Genomic DNA, 24,242 nt, shown 5'->3' with positions numbered 1-24,242 from the left:
GAAGTTGGATAAAGCTCTAAGGTTGTCTGGAAAACATGGATACAGCCAATGACTATATCCATGTTTTCCACATAGCCTTAGGGCTTTATCCAACTTCAGCAGCCAACTCTAATCAAGTGCTGAAAGTTCGGGTTCGGATGGACCCGAGCATGCTCGAGGTTCGCTCATCTCTAGTTATTTGCATGCATTTTATTTAATGACATTTTTCTGGTCTTTTTTGACTTTATGAGTGAATGATCTTTTATGTGGTTTAGGCATTTTTCTGTGCTGAACTTTTTTCCACTGCCATCACATTGCCATCACAAAAAACACCATGCGCACAGGAATGGCGTCTTGAGACAACCAGAACAATCCCATCGAAGTCTATAGTAGAAAAAAGGCCACACCTTCAGCATGCTGCATTTTGAAAAAACTGCTGGAGGAGAGAAAAACACCACACCAAGAAAACACAGTGTGTAAGCCATATCATAAATTTCACCATGGCTTTTTTATTGACATTTTCCAAAATTTTAATAGCAGTGTGAACCAAGCCTAAGGGCTATAACAAAGGAAACAAAGTCAGTCTATGGCTATGTTCACACACTGTTAAAATGATGGCTGTTATTCCTATAACAACTTCCATTGTTTTAAAATGACATCATTTTGACAGTTTGTCAACATAGCCTATAGGAGGAATAAAGAGACTGGAAGCTGACAGAGAGATGGAGGAAGCACAAATGGAGGCAAATCAGTATGCAGTCTGAGCATGCCCCTCCGTCACCCCAGTCCCACTTAACCAGCTGCACAGGCTATAATTCTGTCTCTGCATCTACCCTTATCTTCACAGCAGCTCCTTTCAGTCCCCCAGTGTAGGAGACAGGGGGAGGAAGAGGGAAGTATTATTCTGTAAGTGGAGAAAGAAGCATTTCCCTATACATTCCTCTCAAGTGTCCCTCTTTTGGAGGGACAGTCCCTACTTTTGACCCTTGTCCCTCTGTCCCTCTTTGCCCCTTACATGTCCCTCTTCTTGAACTAGAAATTAGATTTGCATAAATAAACTTTCTATGTTGCTCTAGAAAGTGTCTGGTTTCTTATTGTATAATTGACCCAAACTTACATATTTTATCATCATGTGTTGCAAGTTGGATCCCAAATTTTTTTTATATTAGATGAATCATGTGACATTATGGCCCCTTTCACACATCATTTCACACATGCACACTCATTGACTTCTATGGCCCCATACACACATATGTAGGTATTACTGATCTGTTATGGACTTACTAACAAAAAATGCCCTAAAAATGTTGTCCTATATGCAAAAAATGAATAAATCAACAAACAAAAGCAGGGGATCTATTCAAAGAATCCCCCCCAAAAAATTGCTAGAAGTATTCCACAATAATTCTCTATTCATAGTTAAAAACATATTAAAAAATGGAGACGAAAGAACAGTACCATACACATAATGTGGTGAGGGGACACTAGAAATCAATTACATGATGATAGTATATTGCACATGCTCATAATAAATATACATGTATATGTCAGAAATGCAGTTACCAGTAGATGGTGATAGAGTCAAATAGATGCAAACCTATATACAAAAAATAACAGTGAATCAATACAACAATATAAATGGAAGTGGTACAAACTGGACCAACAAGGTTCCAAGGCAAAAATACCCCAACAAATCCCACAAAATTACTTTCAAAATAACAATTAAGAGTGTGAATAATAATAATAATAATAATAATAATAATAATAATAATAATAATAATAATAATAATAAAGTAAATACATAGACTCTACTGGCAAGTGCTGCTGTATATGTCCCCCACACCTACTCACCCTACGCACATTTCACGTTAGCTTTGTCACTAGCCACGAGGAGCTTAAATGGTGAGGTGACAGAACTGCAGAATGCAATTGCGGATGGCAGATTGGATGGAGTGCCTAGGTGTTCTCCGCAAAATGCAGAGGCTCCCATATAAATCTATTGGAGTCTCCATACCACAATTGCGGACCAAATAACAACAAGTCATATTTTTGTTACGTTGCGGATGGTGGATCACCAAAAATAGAGGATGTGTGAATTGCACCATAGGAGTTAATGGGTTAGAAAATACTCCGTATTTGCGGATCTGCAAATACTGAGAACTTATGGAGACGTGTAAATAAGGCCTGAACCACAAGTGTCCTTCTTTGGCCATCCAAAAAGTTTGGAGGTATGCTATAATAAGATGACAGTTTGACTAAGTAATGCAAACTTTATTTTTCACTTTTGATTTATGGAGATGGCAGTTAAACTTTAATTTGTTAGTTTGCTTTTGTATATATGATTTTAGTAACAAAATAAATCTTTAATACTAGGTGCTCGTGTTAATGCTAAAGACAACATGTGGCTAACTCCACTTCATCGGGCTGTTGCATCAAGAAGTGAGGTCAGTATAGAGTTACACCTTATCATAAAATATACAATCTAACTACAGTGCCTAGAAAAGTCAAAATATTGCATTTATCTTCTAAAAAGCATGTGTATTACAGCACTTCTGAACTAATAAAATATAACCTTACTTACGCTGTTCACTTTTGTTGCCATACCCCAAAAAGCCATGGATTAAATAGTAATCAAAGGTCACACTTGGGGGGATTGGGAGGAGGAAAGAGGCCACTCTTTCTGTATTATTGTTAATCTCTACATACAATCTATGTGTATTTCTAGACATCATTGCTTTATTGCATGCAGCTTGTCCATTAACATCCGTTACCAATGGATGTCAGTATAACCCGTTTTGAGATCCACCCCTGACCTGATAATATTAAAGAATTTACATATAGGAAGGGGTCTGTATCAAGTACTACTTCTTTAGTCCACTATCTACAATCTATTGAACTGCCATAGTCTCTGCTGAAATTTCAAATAGGGGTACTTCAGCATGGGCAAATTCTATTTTAATTAAACTATCACCCCAAGATATATAACTTTATAACTTTCTAATATAATGTTATTACCAATAGTCCTTGCATCAGTGGCTTTTCTGTCTTTTCACCACGGACACGAAATGGAAAATATAAGAACTTGTATTGACCCCAGCTTCTCACTGTCGTGTCAATGCATCATCTCTGATGTCACAGGAGGCTTGGCTGGATCTCCCACCCCTCTGAAAGATTCATTAAATCACCATCTCTGACCAGCCCTTCCAGCCTACACCTGAGCAGAATTAGGTGTTGTAACTTCACTGATTATGCAAAAGTCTGCAGTGAAATTAGGGCTCTGTTCACACATATTAGGGCCAGTTCCCACTGAGGAATCAGCAAGGAAAGTGTTCTGCCCGGAATCACCTCTGGCAGAATTCAGCGCAAATTCATTTTTCATTTAATCATCAAAATCATTCTTTTTTTCCAATTCTGTCCTGAATTTCCATGTTGAAAAATTTTAGAGCACAAACTCACTGCTCAATTCATTTCAATAGGATTCCACCAGCGGAATCCGCTAGAAGAATTGACATGCTGATCCGCTGCGGAAAATTGCGTGCAGAAATTCTGCTGTGTGAACTGCAGAGTGCAAATTCCATTGAGCTTAACCCCTTCCCACATCAGGGCATAACTGTATGTCCTGATGCGGGAGGGGACGTTCAGAGGGGGGCTGCGCGGCGACCCCCTTCTGAACTGCCTCGATCCAGGGTGCCATGTGTAGCCTGGGACAGCGGCTATTAGCTGACGCCCGTGCACCCTAATTATACGTCAAAGCGGACAGCTGCATTTAAAAGTATTAATGGCCCCCTTTCCCTGGTGTCTAGTGGGGGTTCCCCCCCCCCCACAATGCGATCGCGGAGGGAAGATCCCTTCTGCTTACTGAGCCAGGACTCAGCGTCGCTCTGACGCTGATCCCAGCTCGGCATTCGATTCCTCTGGTCTGTTGCATTGATCTCTATGGGATCTCTAAGGGGACTAAAAGTTAAAGTATACAGTAAAAAAAAGGGGGTTTTATTATCAAAAAATCCCCTTCCAAAGTCTGAATCGCCCCCCTTTTTCCATTTTATAAATAAAAATAAATAAATAAGCAAACATACTTGGTATCGTCATGTGTGTAATCGTCCAAACTATTAAATGATCACATTCCTTATCTCGCATGGCAAATGGTGTAAGCGCAAAAACCCGTAAAAGTGCAAAATTGAGCATTTTTTGTCACATCAAATTCAGAAAAAGTGTAATAAAAAGTGATCAAAAAGTCGCATATATGCAAGTAAGGTACTGATAGAAAGAACAGATCATGGTGCAAAAAATGACACTTCACACAGCCCCATAGACCAAAGGATTAAAGCGTTATAAGGTTTAAATTTTTTAAAAGCTGCCAGATAAAATAAAAGTGATACAAGTTACATATCATTGTAATCGTACTGACTTGAGGGGAACATGGATAACATGTCAGTTTTACCATAGGGCGAATGGCGTAAAAACATAGCCCCTAAAATGAAAAAAACATTCCTTTCACTGCACAAATATTTTTTTTTCTGGTTTCACGGAATATTGTATGGAAAAATTAAGTCTGCCATTGCAAAGTACAATTAGTGGTGCAAAAAATAAGGGCTCATGTGGGTCTGTAAAAAAAAAACGAAAACGCATAAACGAAAATTTGTCCGGTCCTGAAGGGGTTAATGGAATTTGGCTCTACACTATATTTTCAGACAGAATTTTCAGTGACACACAGACGGCCGCAGAAAACTGACATGTCCAGCGGGAGTGTATACTATGTGTATACACTCTGTCCGGGATTCCTTTGAAGTGCTGTAGGAATCACGGCTGTTGTTACAACGGCCGTGATTACCACAAAACTTACGTAGTGTGAACATAGCCTTAGAGTGTAATTGCAGTACTGCAGCGTCTTAACAAATGCATGTAACACAATTAAATGATGCTAAACGGCACGGAGGATGAGAGCCGGCACTGACAATCCCACCTGGACAAAAAAACAAGGCATAAACAGTGTATCCCATGTTACATAATATGGGATGAAGTCCTTAGAGTGGTATTTAACTTCAAAGATAAAAGATACTAATACATGCATTGAAAATGCACAAATTAAATTCAAAAAGTATTTTAATCCAATATAAGCGTTACTGGTAGAGAATACAGCGTGCTGTGTGGTGTTACAGGTAGAGAATACAGCGTGCTGTGTGGTGTTACAGGTAGAGAATACAATGTGCTGTGTGGTGTTACAGGTAAAGAATACAGTGTGCTGTGTGGTGTTATAGGTAGAGAATACAGCCTGCTGTGTGGTGTTGATGTTACAGGTAGAGAATACAGTGTGCTGTGTGATGTTACAGGTAGAGAATACAGCGTGCTGTGTGGTGTTACACGTAGAGAATACAGTGTGCTGTGTGGTGTTACAGGTAGAGAATACAGTGTGCTGTGTGGTGTTATAGGTAGAGAATACAGCCTGCTGTGTGGTGTTACAGGTAGAGAATACAGTGTGCTGTGTGGTGTTACCGGTAGAGAATACATTATGCTGTGTAGTGTTTCAGGCAGGGCCGTTTCCAGGCTTTCTGCTGCCTGAGGCAAACCTGGGCTGCTTCCGCCCCCCCCTCCCCACAAGGGCCCATGATTCCACTACCCCACCCCCCTCGGGAACTTACCAGAGCGCAGGGCAACACTCCTGCTTCCTGGTGACGACAGCTGCGTAGAGCCGCCGCGGCCAACTGTGGCGCACGCAAGCAACCAATCAGGGACAAGGCTGCCAGGTGACGTCGGACAGGGAACCCGGCGGTATGTGGGGATGCTGGGGAGCGCGGGCGGCAAGATGTGTGGTTAGGTTTTGACTGCTGCTGTTATTTTAGCTAAGTTAAACTTAACTAAAATGACAGTGGTGAAGATCTTGCAGGGACGCAGAATCTGCCACCTGAGGCGGAATACTCATTCCGCCTCATGGCAGAAGCGGCCCTGGTTACAGGTAGAGAATTTAGGGTGCTGTGTCCTGTGACAGGTAGAGAATACAGCGTGCTGTGTGGTGTTACAGGTAGAGAATACAGCATGCTGTGTGGTGTTACAGGTAGAGAATACAAGTGTGCTGTGTGGTGTTACAGGTAGAGAATACAGCATGCTGTTTGGTGTTACAGGTAGAGAATACAGTGCGCTGTGGGGGGTGTCAGACAGGTAAGTAATGCTATATGCTTCTGCAGATTTTTTTTTTTTATACCTCTAGTTGGAGTTCCCCTCTAATCAAGTAATCAAGGCAATAATGTAAACAGAGTCTTCTCAGCATTAGACTACTATTACTGTAAAGGCCCTATTACATGGCCTAATATTCTGGATAAGTGTGTGCCGATCTGTTAGCTCTATGCTCGCTTACTGAGCCTAATACACGACTCGATAATCTTCAGTGTTGTCTAGTAATGAGCGAACACTGAAATATTCGAATATTCGATATTCGTACGAATATCTCCCCGATATTCGAATATTCGATCAAATATTCGATCTCATTAAAGTCTATGGGAACAAGTATTCGTTTATTGAAAAACATCTTTTCGACCACTTGGAGGAAAAAAATGGAAGTAGGGGGATTTGAACGCTTATCGAATATTTATCGAATATTCTGCGAACTATTCGATAATATTCGATAGATCGAATACCTTACTATTCGATCGAATATCTATTCAATTGAACCGTATTCGCTCATCACTAGTGTTGTCCAGGCAGCCCTTGCTTTTTAAGTGTAAAATAAACTTTATACATAACTGTCCATTATCCCAGGTGTTCTTCTAGCTGATGGAATTTCTGAGCTGGTCTTATTGCCGAGACAGCACCTTGGCCAATGATTGGTTGAGTGGCCTGTCACTTCAGAGGCTGGCTTAGAGGTTCCACCAGTGGCTGCGGGCAGAAGTGAGAAAAACACTGGGGAGTGTGGAGAGGTATGTATAAAGTTTTTTTTTTTACACAATTATCAGCTGTTGGCCGCACATCGCTATTACATGTAGTGATGCACAGTAACCAGCTGATGATTTTTTAACACGAAAAAGACAACAATCAGCAGATTATCCTTTCTTCGGCTGATAGAATAATCCACTGGGGTGAATGTCTTAACACAGCTCCGGTCAGAAACCTCTCTCTGGCCTAAAATGATGCTAATATAGGCCCCTCTAGCTACACATAATCTACCAAGCTTTCCAACCTCCCTATGTTACTTATCCATTAAAGGGGTAATATAAAATTATTAGAGAAAATATAAATAGTTATTTACTGAGTAACAGCAGTAAGGGATGACACAGCTGCTCTGCTTCCACCAATGGCTGTGTTGGGAATAATTTTTATTCACTGGAATGCCCCTTTAACTTTTGCTTAGACCCGAAAGACACAAACGATTGCATTTGTGGTGTGAACACTCAAACCCCAATGGATCAAAACTTTTGATATGTCTCTAAGATATATTAAAGGGGTATTCTCCCAAAAGCTTAAAAATGAAATGGTAGCTAATCCAAATAATCTTACTGAGTCCACCAGAGTATTTTGAGCTATCTCCTGTCTTTCTAGCAGCTGCTATTCCTGGGTTACAAGTTTTTCTACAAGTTGATCTATTTCCAAGATGGTGCTGGCCTGGAAACTACATTTCTCATCATGCAGTGCTTCTCTCTGATTGGTCAGTTCACTTACCCTCCCCTTTAGCTTTCTTTCCTGTCCACTGATGGTCATAACTACCTTGCACAGTAAACACAGGACAGTAGAGAAGAGATGACAAGAGTCCCACTTTAAGCAACTTTCAGACTTTTTTTTTTATCAAAGGTCAAAAATGGTGACAAACAGTGCTCAGGTACTCAGGTGCAAAAAATAATCAGGAACAATAGTCCAATAGGTAGATAGGTGAGTTGATAGAAGAAACAGTAACAGGTTAAAGGGACCGGATAGGAGGGCCCTTGCCAAGTGTACTAGGTACTCTGCTGGGATGTGGCCAAGTGTTGAAAAAGTGTTTGAAGAATATCCTCGTACTCACGTATGGATGAGTCTTAGTTATCTCACCTAACCGCCTTCTGCCCCACAGTGTCGGTTTTCTGACCTACTGGGGTAGTACGAGTCCCAGGTCTCTGCTCTGGGTGGAGCTGGCTTGTAGAAACCTTCCTACAAAGCTGAGCGCTTTGTCAGTAAAGAGCAGCTTGCTGGCACTGTGCTCTACTGCAGGTCCAGACTTGAGTCATCCATCCCTTTTCTCTAAGGTGGAGGACTGTCCTGTTCTAGCAAGTATTATCCTCGGCATAGGCAAGGGTGAAGACCAACGATTCCTTCAAGCTGCGCGGCACGGCCGCTCAGCTGACAGGGAGGCCACGCTCCCTGCCTCCAGCCACCCGCTCAGCCCGAGACCCAGTGGCGTCGCTAAGCATGAACATTCGGGGCCCAAGCCCCGAATGAATTCAGCCTGGCCCCGAAAGTTTTTTTCATCCCGCCAACGCCGAAATAACAGCAGCCAGGGCCTCTGATAGTTCACTATCTGTTGGTGTTAGTGCTGGGATTAATGCTGGGATAGTGTGTGTGAGGTCAGGTGGGGGAGTATGTGTGGGGGTGGGGATGGGGGTCAGGTAGGGGAGTGTGTGTGTGGGGATGGGGGTCAGGTGGGGATGAGGGCCAGGTGGGGGGTCAGGTGGGGTAGTGTGTGTGTGTGTGTGTGTGTGTGTGGGGATGAGGGTCAGGTGAGGAAGTGTGTTGGGGGTTTAGGTGGAGGAGTGTGTGTTTGAGGGGAAGGGGGTCAGGTGGGGGAGTGTGTGTGGGGGTCAGGTGGGGTGTGTGTGTGGGGGGGGTCATGTGGGGGAGTGTGTGTGGGGATGGGGGTCAGGTGGGGGAGTGTGGGGGGATCAGGTGGGGTAGTTTGTGTGTAGATGGGGGAACTTTATAACTGTTGGATACAGCAGGTGCATTATTACTATGTAGGGGGGCATAGCACTCGACATTATTACTATATGGGGGCATTATTACTATATGTGGGGGCACAGCAGGGGGCATTATTACTATATGGGGGTACAGCAGGGGGCATTATTAATATATGGGAGCACAGCTGGGAGCATTATTACTATATGTAATAATATAGACGCTCGGCTGCTTTCCGTCTCCAGAGCAGGTAGTGTACGTCACACTGCCTGCGCCAAAAACGGTACGTGAGGCACGCGGAGACCAGGAACGGGCCCTAGGTGAGTTAAATGTTTTTTTTTTTATAGTGGTCACCCCATGCGGTGGGGATTGGGCCATTTTTGAGCCCCCCCCACAGTATAGGGCAACCATACGCGGCGTATAAGACAACCCCCGAATTTAACCCTGATTTTTCGGGGTTAAAAAGTCGTCTTATACGCGGAAAATACCGTACATAGAAGGAAGGCCATCAGACCATCACTATCATTGTCGTTTTAATAGAACATTAACATGACCTATTACACCAAACGATTAGTGGCCGGAATGTACAGTCATTAATGGTTTGGTATAAAATGGCCTTATGTCTTCAAAACTGGACATTAAAGATTCAACTAAATTCTGCTTAAAATGGGGTCTTACCTCTCATTAAAAAAGTTATGCGTGATTCTGTAATTAATGTTCTAATTATTTTGTCTGACCCCTGTAAATATCGACATGATTGCTTGAGTTTTTTTGACACTTTACATTACACCTGCGGGTTCCCACAATATACATTTTATCTGTTATTTGGTGACATCTAGTGATGAGCAGACCGTCGGCCAGGATATTCCAGGGAATTGCAGATCGATTCCCTGGAATATCCTGGCCGCATATTCCCGGGAGCGTAACTATGCGGCCAGGATCACAGGCATGACGATAGAGCGAACTGAAAGATTCGCTCATCTCTAGTGACATCTTTATTTAAATGGTATCTATATCTTAAAAAAAAAAACACTTCAGATGTCAAAAGTTTTGATAAGCTGGGTTCCTGATGCTGAGCCCCCCAAAATGCCTAAAACGAATGAGAAACAGTGCTCACCTGAGCACTCTGCTTTGTGACTGGCACAGGCTGTGTATAGAGATGAGCGAACCTGCCGGATTTCTGATTCGTACGAACCAGAAATCTCGGCATCTGACTCCCGCTGTCTGCCGGCCCCGTGCAGCTGGTGGCATTGGCTGTATCCCAGTTTTCTAGGCGTTCCTTACGTTCCTTACGTTCGTACGAACCAGAAATCCGGTGGGTTCGCTCATCTCTAGCTGTGTACAGATTGACAGAAAGCCGTTTCATAAGAATCATTATTAACCCCTTCAGGACAGGGCTAATTTTGATTTTTGCACTTTCATTTTATCCTCTCCGTGTTTAAAAGGCCATAGCACTTGCATTTTTTCACCTAGAGACCCACGTGAGCCCTTTTTTTGCGACATCGATTGTACTTTGCAATGGCAAACTTATTTTTTCTAAAGTATGCTGTGAAACCAGAAAAAAATATTTGTGCAGTAAAATTGATAAAAAAAAAAAAGGAATTTGTTTTCATATGGGGGGGGGGGGGGGGGGGTCGTGTTTACACCATTTGTCCTGTAGCAAAACTGACATATTATATATATTCTTCAAGTCAGTACCTTTACAATGATATGTAATTTGTACAACTTTTATTTTATCTGAATGCATTTAAAAAATTAAAACCTTTTAAAAAAAACTAAGGGGGAGATTTATCAAACTGGTGTAAAGTAGAAATTGCTCCTAGCAACCAATCAGATTCCACCTTTCATTTTTCAAAGAATCTGTGAGGAATGGAAAGTGGAATCTGATTGGTTGCTAGGGGCAACTAATGGTGCATTTACACAGGCAGATTTATCTGACAGATTTTTGAAGCCAAAGCCAGGAACAGACCATAAACAGGGAACGGGTCATAAAGGAAAGACTGAGATTTCTGCTTTTTTTAAATCCATTCCTGGTTTTGGCTTCCAAAATCTGTCAGATAAATCTGCCTGTGTAAATGCACCATAAGACAATTCCACTTTACCCCAGTTTGATAAATCTCCCCCTAAATGTGTTTAAAATTGCTCTATTGCCATCATTTTAAAGCTTTAGGCTGTGTTCACACTACGTATATTTCAGTCAGTATATGTATATTTCAGTCAGTATATTTCAGTCAGTATTGCAACCAAAACCAGGAGTGGATTAAAAACACAGAAAGGATCTGTTCACACAATGGTGAAATTGAGTGGATGGCCGCCATATAACAGTAAATAACTGCCATTATTTCAATATAACAGCCTTTGTTTTAAAATAACAGCAAATATTTGCCATTAAATGGCGGCCATCCACTCAATTTCAACATTGTGTGAACAGATCCTTTCTGTGTTTTTAATCCACTCCTGGTTTTGGTTGCAATACTGACTGAAATATACATATACTGACTGAAATATACGTAGTGTGAACGCAGCCTCAAGGTGTTATTAACGAGTTGGGTGTCATTTTTTGCGCCATGATCTGTCCTTTTTATCAACACCTGGCTTGCATATATTTAACATTTTGATTAGATTTTTTTTACAATTTCTCTGGATTTGATGTGACAAAAAATCTGAAATTTTGCACTTGGCGGGTTTTTTCACTTATGCTGTTTACCGTGCATGCTCAGGAATGTGATAATTGGAATACGAAGGAATGTAATACTTGCCGATACCAAGTATGATTTATTAGTTCCGGTGCATGTGGCGATACCAAGTATGTTTTGTTTTTTATTTATAACTAATTTATTTTTATTAATAAAATGGGAAAAGGGAGATGATTTAAACTTTTATTAGGGAAGAGGATTTTTTTTATTAATGAAAAACTTTATTTTTATTCTTTATACTTTAACTTTTAGTCCCCCCTAGAGATCAAAACTGTGTATATAATACAGGCTGCGGCCAGTGATTGGCTGAGCGGTCTGACAGCTCAGTCAGGCCACATTGAAGCTGATGCTGTGCCGCAGGACCCAGGGAGGAAGACAGAGCGCAGGAGAAGCACTGCACTGCAGATAATGTATGCTGCAAGGGCTGCAAGGACATCGGTAACGATTTCCCTGCAGCCCTTGCTAAACGATCATCAGGGTCGTGGAATAGGCCCAGCAAACGAGCGCCGATCTAGCAGATCGGCGCTCATTTACATCATTGCTCCGTCTGTGGAATAGGGCCCTTAGGGATATGCGACTGCACAAGTCACATCACCCCATCAATTAAAAGGGGGTGCCATCAAACCCGGGAAAGTGCAGAGGCTGCCGACCACTTTAACTATAAGAATGTTTAATGACATACATATACCCTGTTTCCCCAAAATAAGACATCCTCCGAAAAAAAAGGCATAGAGGACTATTTGAAGGATAGCTTAAAATATGGCTTCCCCCGAGAATAAGGTACCCTCTAAATGTAAGACACCAGCCACTAGGGTTATGTCTGGTTATGCTGTTTTTTTTTTTTTTGTTAATTACTGTACAGGAAATAAATATTCTTTTTTTTTGTTGTTCAACAATAGTGTGAACTCTTCATGGAAAATAAGACATCCTCTGAAAATAAGACATAGTGCCTCTTTAGGAGCATAAATTAATATAAGACACGGTCTTATTTTCACGGTAGTTAACCCTTTCACGACCTGGGATCATTGATGCCTCAATGCCCAGGTAGTGATTTTACATCAGCTTATGGGATCATACAGATCCCATAAGCTGATGTCCCCTAGCTCTGCTGCCTCTCCTATGTCCCCTGCCACTGTTACAATCTTGTATCAGCGGCAGGGGAGAGAGGGGAGGCGGCACAGCTGACAGGCGCGCGCCTGAGGCTTCTGATTTCAATGAATACCATCGGGACTCTGCGATCAGTTCACAGAGCCCCAATGGACACTGGAGAGACAGTTCTCCCTCAGTAGAGGGAGAATTGTCTCTCCAGAGCCCTATAGATACTGCGGTCTTGCTGACCGCAGTATCTATAGGGTTAACTCTCAGCACCGGAGGGCGGCTCCGATGCTGAGAGTTGCGGCGGGTCCCCGGCTATAACTGATAGCAGTAAATTCACGTCGGTGCAGCACCAGGCATAGGCTGCAGCGACGTGAATTTACTATGCAGCAGTGGGAGGGGGTTAAATAGAGTGCTTGATTGACATTCCAAGAAGCCATTGGCTCCTTGTGCTGTCAATCACTTTTGTAAATGCAGGGAGCTTTATGCCTGCGGTCAAAAGAGGCCGCTCTGTACCTTTATGCCCCTGACGTCACTGCGCAATGGGTTGGGGTGCCAAAAGCAAATACTGAAGAGGGTGCCATCTATCCTAAGTCCAGCCCTGCATGCCTTACATCATGCTGCAACAAGTGATCATTTGAGGAATGTCTTAAATGGGTTTTCCAGGCAAAACATAACAAAAAATAAATAAAACACCTCATACCACTAAAACATACAGCGGCTTGTACATCTTCATTTACTGATGATTCCTTCCAGAGTTTTGTAATCCTCTTGAAATCTAAAAAAAATAGGTACATAATATAATATACAATTGATAAAAAATATAATATTTGTTTCATATCATAGTAAATTTGTTGTTTTTTTCTATTTAATTTCTTATAATGTAATGATTTGGAATTGTATGTCTTTCAGGAAGCAGTGCAGGTATTGATAAAGCACTCCGCTGATGTCAATGCCAGAGATAAAAAATGGCAGACACCTCTTCATGTGGCTGCTGCAAATAAATCAGTAAAGTGCGCAGAATTATTAATTCCATTATTGAGCAGTGTTAATGTTTCTGATCGAGGTGGTCATACAGCCTTACATCATGCTGCAATAAGTGGTCATTTAGAGGTACATTTTAATATTTTTTAAATGTTTTTACATATGTTTTAAATGGTAAATTCTGTTATACACACACACACACACACACACACACACACGCTTTTTTTAAATACATATCTCGAAGACAGCATAGGTGCTCGACTAGTTTTTATGTGTGATATTAAATATTCCAAACAGAGTCACGCAATTACCAAATTAGTTTTATTTTCAGCATTCCATGTCCTGTAGGAACATAACAGCATGGTAAAGTATTCTAATCTGCTGTTAGTTTCCCTCTAAATCATGTATTTAAATTAGCCAGCTCATCTCAGTAGTCAGGTCCACATTTCTGCATTCTCCTTGCATGTTCCCATATTCCTTAGGGACATACAGTGACCTTGTGGCCCTGACTGAAAAAAGACATATAAATTCCATAATCCCTGGCAAAATACACTGTTTGCAGATCTGTGAGATTCCAGTAGTTATTGCAAGATCATGTGGTCCTGGCTAAATATCCTGTTATCTCTGACAGAGATGCTGTTAAAATGAATTATTAAGGATTATTAAAGTGATTCTGTATTCACCAACCCACTCCCCCAAACCATTGGTACTGCCCGTTTGATGAGAGTAAGTCTTTCCTGGTCATGTCTTTTAAAATGTGCCCAGTGCCTTGGTTAGGGTAAAAAATTATCTTTTAATCTGCAGCTGAGTCAATGTGGCATGGCCTAGAGTATCTGTGCCCTAGGCCAGTGGCATAGCTACCGCGGTCGCAGGGGGCCCCCCCTTGTCACTGCTTGCGGTCACAAGAGGGAGACATAGACGGCCCCCGGCTGCCATGCGGCTCCCCGCTCCCTGTCTGTCCCGTCCCTAACCGGACACGAACCATAGAGCTCTGTGTGCACCGGGGATGGTACTTCCAGCAAAGTGACCTCTGTGCCAGAAGTAACATCCTCCGTACGCACAGAGCTCTATGGTTTGTGTGCGGCCGGGGACGGGACAGAACCAGGGAGCCGCGTGGCAACCGACAGCCAGACCGAGGAGGAGAGAGACACGGCGGGGGAGCGGGTTGTCAGGTGAGTTGTGGGTTTGTTTGTTTTGTTTTGCACAGACTTGCTGCCATTAAAAGGGGATTATAAAGGAGGTTACAATGGGGGCCATCTATAAAGGGAGTATAAAGGGGATTACAATGGGGGGCATCTATAAAGGGATTATAAAGGGCATTACAATGGGGACCATCTATAAAGGGGATTACAATGGGGGCATCTATAAGGGCATTATAAAAGGGATTACAATGGGGGCATCTATAAGGGGATTACAATGGGGGCCATCTATAAAGGGGATTACAATGGCGGCCATCTATAAGGGATTATAAAGGGAATTACAATGGAGGCCATGTATAAGGGGATTACAATGTGGGCCATCTATAAAGGGGATTACAATGGGGGCGATCTATAAGGGGGAATACAATGGGGGCCATCTATAAAGGGGATTACAATGGGGGCCATCTATAAGGGGGATTACAATGGGGGCCATCTATAAAGGGGATTCTAAGGGGGATTACAATGGAAGCCATTATAAGGGGGTTACATAGGGGCCATTTATATGGGGGCCATTATAAGGGGGATAACATGGGGGGCATTTATAAGGGGGATAACATGGGGGGTCATCTATAAGGGAGACTACATGGGGAGTGTATGCAATAGGGCATGTACTATAGTGGACCACACAGAGGGGGGCATATACTATAAGGGGGTCTTATAGAGTCAGCCTACCCACTAAATGAGGGTGTAAAGGGGCCAATACAGATGTACAGTGTGTAGAGAGATGAGGATGGTGACAAAGTGAGGAGCCTAACATATCTATCTGGCAGATTCTGTGGATTTGTGGCTCGGAGAAGTTCTCATAATGGCCCAGGACAGAAGAAGAAGATGAAAAGGGAAGAACTCCAATCAGAGAAGACATCCCCTGTGAGTCACCTGATGCAACTGTAATGTATATGGTGTACAGAACCTGTGTAGGGCTGGGTCAGCCTCTATATGACTGTATGAGTTGATAGTGATCTGTGTACAGTGGATGTTATTCAGTAGCAGCCGCGATGTTAGTCATTATGTGTTGGTGTTAGTAGCAGCGGTGGTGTTAGTCAGTAGCAGCGGTGGTGTTAGTCAGTAGCAGCTGTGATATTAGTCAGTAGCAGCGGTGGTGTTAGTATGTGGCGGTGTTATTTGTTACTTGTTATCTGGTACTGTGTTTTATTGGATTTAGTACACCGGATCTGGTCAGTAACAATATGGTGGTTGTGGTGTGGCGGAAATATTTCCTTCCTCTATACTGGTATTATTGGTAATATTGGTCTCAGTATACAGGATTTGGTTAGTAACAGTATGGTGGTAATATGTATGGTGATAATATTTCCCACATACTGGTAGTATTGGTAATATGAGTCTTGAGATTTATAATATACTAGAAAATGTACCCGGTGCTGCCCGGGTACAAAGTGTCAGTGTGTTAATTATATTTATTCTAAGGTGCCCAGGAGGCCAATCTATGTCCTTGTTTTTATTGTTTAAGGGGAAATCGCCAGTAGCCCTATATGCCCCTATATACCTGACAGTTCTGCACTGTTTATGTAAATTGTAGCTTATGCACATTAGAAATAAACTAAAAACTTCAAACATCCGTCCTGTATACCTGTAGTGTATAGTTGAGGGGGTCCTGTATACCTGTAGTGTGTAGTTGGGGGTGGGGCTGTATACCTGTAGTGTATAGTTGAGGGAGGTCCTGTATACAAGTAGTGTATAATTGGGGGGGCTGTATACCTGTACTGTATAGTTTGGGAAGTACTGTATACCTGCAGTGTATAGCGGGTAGAGGTCCTGTATACCTGTACTGTATAGTTGGGGGTCCTGTATACCTGTAATATATACTTGGTGAAGGTGCTGTATACTTGTAATGTAAAGTTGGTGGAGGTCTTCTATACCTGTAATTTATAGTTTGTGGGTCCTGGATACCTGTAGTGTATAGTTGGTGGAGGTCTTGTATACCTGTAGTGTATAGTTTGGGGGTCCTGTATACCTGTAGTATATAGTTGGTGGAGGTCCCGTGCACCTGTAGTGTATAGATTTGGGGTCCTGTATACCTGTAGTGTCCTGTATACCTGCAGGGCACTCGTGGTCTGCCTAGGGCAGCAACTTGCATGAGGGCAGCACCAGGGAGCAGAGGGAAGGAAACAACTTTTACATTTTTTTTTTTCTAGTCTTCCACCTCCTGACTTGCCAGAAAATCTAGTGTCTTTTCGAAGGGGGTATGGTAATGTTGGTCAGGTCTTGTGTGGCAGTGTTATCCAGTTACGGTATGGTGGTATTGGTCAGGTCTGGTGTGGCGGTGTTATCCAGTCACAGTTTGTCGGTATTGGTCAGGTCTGGTGTGGCGGAGTTATCCAGTCACAGTATGGTGGTATCGGTCAGGTCTGGTATGGCAGTGTTATTCAGTCATAGTGTGTCGGTATTGGTCAGGTCTGGTATGGCAGTGTTATCCAGTCACAGTATGGCGGTATCGGTCAGGTTGGTATGGTGGTGTTATCCAGTCACAGTATGATGGTATTGGTCAGTTCTGGTATAGCGGTGTTATCCAGTCACAGTATGGTGGTATTGGTCAGGTCTGGTGTGGCGGTGTTATCCAGTCACAATATGGCGATATTGGTCAGGCCTGATATGGCAGTGTTAAATGTGACATCTGGAGCTATTATCTACCAATCTATCATGATGCTAATTAGTGAGTGAGGATGGGCCGTCCTCAGGTTTAGTGCTTAGGGCAGCAGCAGCTGGTAATACAGCCCTGTATACATGTACTGTATAGATGGAATAGGGGACCCTGTATATCTGTACTGCATAGATGGAGTAGGGGGCCCTGTATACATGTACTGTATAGATGGAGTAGGAGGCCCTGTATACATGTACTGTATAGATGGAGTAGGGGGCCCTGTATACATGTACTGTATAGATGGAGTAGGGGGTCTACCAGTTATTTCTGTGGATGTTGTGAGGCAGCTGCAATAGCAACCATTCAGATTCCAGCTCCCTTTGAAAATGAAAGTAGTAATCCTATTGGTTGCTAAGGCTCCCAACTGGCATTTACTGCTGGGCAGAGCTGCAGCTAATTATGTCACCTGTGTGTGCAGTGTGGAGATTTTCCCATTCATCTCTATGGGCGCGGTCTTCCGCATCCCCCTCCCCTCCTTTACATCTGGTAAGGACGGGACCTTCGCTCTAACCTTCCGGGGCACCCAATGTATCTGTGGGCCAAATTTGGGGTCAAATGGTTCAGGCGTTTGGAAGTCTATACGGGACAGACGGACAGACAGACTTTTATTTTTTAAAGTCTGTCTGTCTGTCTGTTCTTCTGTCTGTCTGTCTGTCTGTCTGTCCAATATAGACTTCCAAACGCCTGAACCGTTTGACCCCAAATTTGGCACACAGATACATTGGGTGCCCGGGAAGGTTTTAGCGAAGGTTCCGTCCCCGCCAGATGTACAGGAGGGGAGGGGGAAGAGCGGTGCCCCATAGAGATGAATTGGAAAATCTCCACACTGCACACAGAAGATATAATTAGCTGCAGCTGCCCAGCATTAAACGGCAGTTGAGAGCCTTAGCAACCAATAGGATTACTACTTTCATTTTCAACGGGAGTTGTGATTGCTAGGGAAGCTGCCTCACAACATCCACAGTAATAACTGGTAGACCCCCTACTTCATCAATACAGTACATATAACAGGACCCCCTACTCCATCTTTACAGCACATGTATACAGGACCCCCTACTCCATCTATACAGTACATGTATACAGGACCCCCTACTCCAACTAAACTAAAAACTTCAAACATCCGTCCTGTATACCTGTAGTGTATAGTTGAGGGGGTCCTGTATACCTGTAGTGTGTAGTTGGGGGTGGGGCTGTATACCTGTAGTGTATAGTTGAGGGAGGTCCTGTATACCAGTAGTGTATAATTGGGGGGGGGGGCTGTATACCTGTACTGTATAGTTTGGGAAGTACTGTATACCTGCAGTGTATAGCGGGTAGAGGTCCTGTATACCTGTACTGTATAGTTGGGGGTCCTGTATACCTGTAATACATACTTGGTGAAGGTGCTGTATACTTGTAATGTAAAGTTGGTGGAGGTCTTCTATACCTGTAATTTATAGTTTGTGGGTCCTGGATACCTGTAGTGTCCTGTATACCTGCAGGGTCGTATTTACCATTAGGCACTCGTGGTCTGCCTAGGGCAGCAACTTGCATGAGGGCAGCACCAGGGAGCAGAGGGAAGAAAATAACTTTTTAATTTTTTTTTTTTTTTTTCTAGTCTTCCACCTCCTGACTTGCCAGAAAATCTAGTGTCTTTTCGAAGGGGGTATGGTAATATTGGTCAGGTCTTGTGTGGCAGTGTTATCCAGTTACGGTATGGTGGTATTGGTCAGGTCTGGTGTGGCGGTGTTATCCAGTCACAGTTTGTCGGTATTGGTCAGGTCTGGTGTGGCGGAGTTATCCAGTCACAGTATGGTGGTATCGGTCAGGTGTGGTATGGCATTGTTATCCATTCACAGTGTGGCCGTATTGGTCAGGTCTGGTATGGTGGTGTTATCCAGTCACAGTGTGGTGGTATTGGTCAGGTCTGGTATGGGGGTGTTATCAAGTCACAGTATGGTGGTATTGGTCAGGTCTGGTATGGCAGTGTTATCCAGTCATAGTGTGTCAGTATTGGTCAGGTCTGGTATGGCAGTGTTATCCAGTCACAGTATGGCGGTATTGGTCAGGTCTGATATGGCAGAGTTATCCAGTCACAGTGTGGCGGCATTGGTCAGGTCTGGTATGGCGGTATTGGTCAGGTCTGATATGGTGGTGTTATCAAGTCACAGTATGGCGGTATTGGTCAGGTCTGGTATGGCAGGGTTATCCAGTCATAGTGTGTCGGTATTGGTCAGGTCTGGTATGGCAGTGTTATCCAGTCACAGTATGGCGGTATCGGTCAGGTTGGTATGGTGGTGTTATCCAGTCACAGTATGATGGTATTGGTCAGTTCTGGTATGGCGGTGTTATCCAGTCACAGTATGGTGGTATTGGTCAGGTCTGGTGTGGCGGTGTTATCCAGTCACAATATGGCGATATTGGTCAGGCCTGATATGGCAGTGTTAAATGTGACATCTGGAGCTATTATCTACCAATCTATCATGATGCTAATTAGTGAGTGAGGATGGGCCGTCCTCAGGTTTAGTGCTTAGGGCAGCAGCAGCTTGTAATACGGCCCTGTATACATGTACTGTATAGATGGAATAGGGGACCCTGTATATCTGTACTGCATAGATTGAGTAGGGGGCCCTGTATACATGTACTGTATAGATGGAGTAGGAGGCCCTGTATACATGTACTGTATAGATGGAGTAGGGGGCCCTGTATACATGTACTGTGTAGACTGAGTAGGGGGTCTACCAGTTATTTCTGTGGTTGTTGTGAGGCAGCTGCAATAGCAACTGTTCAGATTCCAGCTCCCATTGAAAATGAAAGTAGTAATCCTATTAATCCTAGTAATCCTAGTAAATTTGGCACACAGATACATTGGGTGCCCGGGAAGGTATTAGCGAAGGTCCCGCCCCCGCCAGATGTACAGGAGGGGAGGGGGAAGAGCGGTGCCCCATAGAGATGAATTGGAAAATCTCCACACTGCACACAGAAGATATAATTAGCTGCAGCTGCCCAGCATTAAACGGCAGTTGAGAGCCTTAGCAACCAATAGGATTACTACTTTCATTTTCACAGGGAGTTGTGATTGCTAGGGAAGCTGCCTCACAACATCCATAGTAATAACTGGTAGACCCCCTACTCCATCAATACAGTACATATAACAGGACCCCCTACTCCATCTATACAGCACATGTATACAGGACCCCCTACTCCATCTATACAGTACATGTATACAGGACCCCCTACTCCATCTATACAGTACATGTATACAGGACCCCCTACTCCATCTATACAGGTATACAGGGCAGAATTACCAGCTGCTGCTGCCCTAAGCACTAAACCTGAGGACACCCCATCCTCACTCACCAATTAGCATCAGGACTGGTAGGTAATAGCTCCACACGTCACATTTAACACCGCCACACCAGACCTGAGCAATACCGCCATACAGTGGCTGGATAACACTGCCATACCAGACCGGACCAATACCGACACACTGTGACTGGATAACACCGCCATACCAGACCTGACCAATACCACCATACTGTGACTGGATAACACTGCCACAGCACCTCCACCAACTCAATACTACAGGTATACAGCACCTCCACCAACTCTATACTACAGGTATACAGGACCCTCTATACACACTGACACTTTATACCCGGGCAGCGCCGGGTACATTTTCTAATATATATATATATATATATATATATATATATATATATATACTGTCACGTACACGCTTACTAGCACGTGATGGGGATGCCACTGCAAGGGGTTAATCTATTTCCACTCACTCAATCTTGCACTCACCTTCCACTCAGGAGGCAAATTGAGCATAAATCACACCCCAACACAGTCCAAGCATCTCAAGAGACACGCTGCCACTACCTTTCAAATTAAGTGTGAAAGGACACTGTCAACCCACAACACCACTCACTGGCACTCACAGGGTTAAAACACAACATACAAAGGCTATGGATTCTTAGAGCATACAAGGACCAAACTTATTAAAGTTTTAAGCTTTAATAGACAAAAGGTACAGTGCTTACAAAAAAGAAGGTAAATAAGATGACATATATACATGCAATAACAGTATAAAATAAAAGAGAGAAATAAGCAGAAACTATCTAAGACTTACAATAGTTGTTGCCTTTCCAGGGGGTAGGAGAAATCATGGATCGCAGGTCAGTCAGACTGACCCCCTCCACTGTTGCCACCATATTTAATACAGTCAAAATCCGGCTTAGATTTCATGGCCGCCCATCAGGTGATTAGGATAATGAGTTCTCCATAATTGGCTCATTAGGTGATAATGGGGAAGGACCAGGGACACCTCATTGCATATGTCCTTTAATTGAACCATTGTCCTATGGTTGGGGGGTGTTGTGCTTGAGTGGTCTATCCACTCTTTGAAGTAGATAAGAACTCCAGGTTTCCTGAGACCCTCAATAACCCAGGCCTAGTGTTTCCTGACCAGAGACCTCAATAAACTGCTCAGAGTTTATGATGTTTGGACAAGCTAAAGTATAGTGAGTGGAATACACATAACAGTCTGTAGTGTTTCACTTTCATAACCACATATAATATAACTACACACTCATGAATAGGAACAGGGCCGTCCATATTCATCACATATACCAATAGCATCGCTTGGTTGAGGAAGGGGGGGGGGGCAAGTTGACCTCTTGCACCAGGGCCCAAGAGACATTAGCTACGCCCCTGCCCTAGGCCTTTCCTTTTTTTTCTCCCTCCTTATCATCAGTTTTGCACCCCCCCCTTTCATAGTGAGACAGCAATTTACAGTCCCACGTCTCCGATCATACCTCCACCCATGTAGTCAGATACCTCCAGCCATGTAGTCAGATACCTCCACCCATGTAGTCAGATACCTCTACCCATGTAGTCAGATACCTTCGCCCATATAGTCAAAAACCTCCCCATGTAGTCAGATACCTCTCCCATGTAGTCAGATACCTCCCCATGTAGTCAGATACCTCCCCCATGTAGTCAGATACCTCCCCCATGTAGTCAGATACCTCCCCCATGTAGTCAGATACCTCCCCCATGTAGTCAGATACCTCCCCCATCTAGTCAGATACCTCCCCATGTAGCCAGATACCTCCTCATGTAGTCAGATACCTCCCCCATGTAGTCAGATACCTCCCCCATGTAGTCAGATACCTCCCCCATGTAGTCAGATACCTTCCCCATGTAGTCAGATACCTCCCCCATGTAGTCAGATAACTCCCCCATGTAGTCAGATACCTCGACCCATGTAGTCAGATACCTCCCCCATGTAGCCAGATACCTCCCCCATGTAGTCAGATACCTCCCCCATGTAGTCAGATACCTCCCCCATGTAGTCAGATACCTCCCCCATGTAGTCAGATACCTCCCCATGTAGTCAGATACCTCCCCATGTAGTCAGATACCTCCCCCATATAGTAATAATGCCCCCTGCCCTGCCCCCAAAGTAATGTCCACCATTCTACTCCCTTCCCCTCCTGCCTCAACACACACACAAAAAAATTCATACTCACATAATCAGGGCATGGAACGGGTCTTACTTTCTCCAGCCTCTGAACCACGAGGAGATCAAGGGGAGAGTAAGGTCTGAGGGGGAAAAGAAGGAGAGAGGAAGATAGAGGAGGTGAAGGGGGGAGAGAAAGAAAGAGGAGGTCAAAGGGGGAGAGGAACATACAGAAGGTCAAGGGGGGGGGGAGAGAGGAGGTGAAGGGGGGAGAGGAAGAGAGAAGAGGTGAAGGGGGAGAGAGGAAGAGAGAGGATGTGAAGGGGGAGAGAGGAAGAGAGAGGATGTGAAGGGGGAGAGAGGAAGAGAGAGGAGGTGAAGGGGGAGAGAGGAAGAGAGGAGGTGAAGGGGGAGAGAGGAAGAGAGAGGAGGTGAAGGGGGAGAGGGAAAGAGAGGAGGTGAAGGGGGAGAGGAAGGGAGAGGAGATGAAGGGGGAGAGGAGGAGATGGTGGAGAGAGGGGGTGATGTGATGGGGGCACAGAAGAGGAGATGCGGGGTCAGAGGAGGTGATAGGGGTGAGAGGAGGTGATGGGGGTGAGAGGAGGTGATGGAGCACAGAGGAGGTGGTGGGGGCACAAAAGAAGTGATGGGGGCACAGAGGAGGTGATGAGGGCTGAGAGGAGGTGAGGGGGGCTGAGAGGAGGTGAGGCGGTGACAGAGAAGGTGAGAGGAGGTGATGGGGGTGACAGAGAAGGTGAGAGGAGGTGATGGGGGTGACATGAGGAGAGAGGAGGTGATGGGGGTGACAGAGGAGGTGAGAGGGGGTGACAGGAGGTGAGAGGAGGTGACGGAGTGACAGAGGAGTTGACGGTGTGATAGAGGAGGTGACGGGGTGATAGAGGAGGTGATGGGGTGACAGAGGAGGTTAGGGGGGGGCAGAGGAGGTGAGAAGAAGCGATGGGGGTGACAGAGGAGGTAAAAGGTGGTGAGGGGGTGACAGAGGAGGTGAGAGGAGGTAATGGGGTGACAGAGGTGGTGAGAGAAGGTGAAGGGGTGACAGAGGAGGTAAGGGGGTGACAGAGGAGGTGAGGGGGGTGGATTTAGCATCGGGGATACAATCGGGGCAGGAGAATCCTATTCCGACCAGAGAGGGGTCCAGACAGCTGTCAGAGAACCAGGCCGGCGATGAGTCGTGGTGCGCGGGGCAACCCCGCCCCGGGCTCTTACAGGAGTGGGATGTGGACCGGAAGATGGGGCAGCCCCCGCCGCCTCTGTTTCTACCTGGTGACCTTGGGGCTACACCGTCTCCCGTTCCACATCCGACTCCT

General features: G+C 44.3%; 1 protein-coding gene across 3 annotated transcripts in view; it reads left to right on the top strand.

The window, feature by feature from the left end:
* The window catches only part of ANKRD44 (ankyrin repeat domain 44), a 552,838-nt gene that overhangs the window by 140,920 nt on the left and 387,676 nt on the right, over window positions 1-24,242 (top strand). For all 3 annotated transcript variants that reach the window (XR_011364562.1, XM_069983563.1, XM_069983562.1), the window contains exons 4-5: window positions 2,353-2,423; window positions 13,536-13,736. Coding sequence is in view for 2 of the 3 variants with exons in the window: in XM_069983563.1 (XP_069839664.1) it covers window positions 2,353-2,423; window positions 13,536-13,736 (272 nt within the window). In the remaining variant the exon portion in view is untranslated. The remainder of the gene's footprint in view (window positions 1-2,352; window positions 2,424-13,535; window positions 13,737-24,242) is intronic.

Source organism: Dendropsophus ebraccatus, chromosome 9 (assembly GCF_027789765.1).
Source record: "Dendropsophus ebraccatus isolate aDenEbr1 chromosome 9, aDenEbr1.pat, whole genome shotgun sequence".
NCBI classification, from domain to species: Eukaryota; Metazoa; Chordata; class Amphibia; order Anura; family Hylidae; genus Dendropsophus; species Dendropsophus ebraccatus.
The sequence above is the reverse complement of the archived record's forward strand: the minus strand, read 5'-3'. Positions and strand labels throughout refer to the sequence as shown.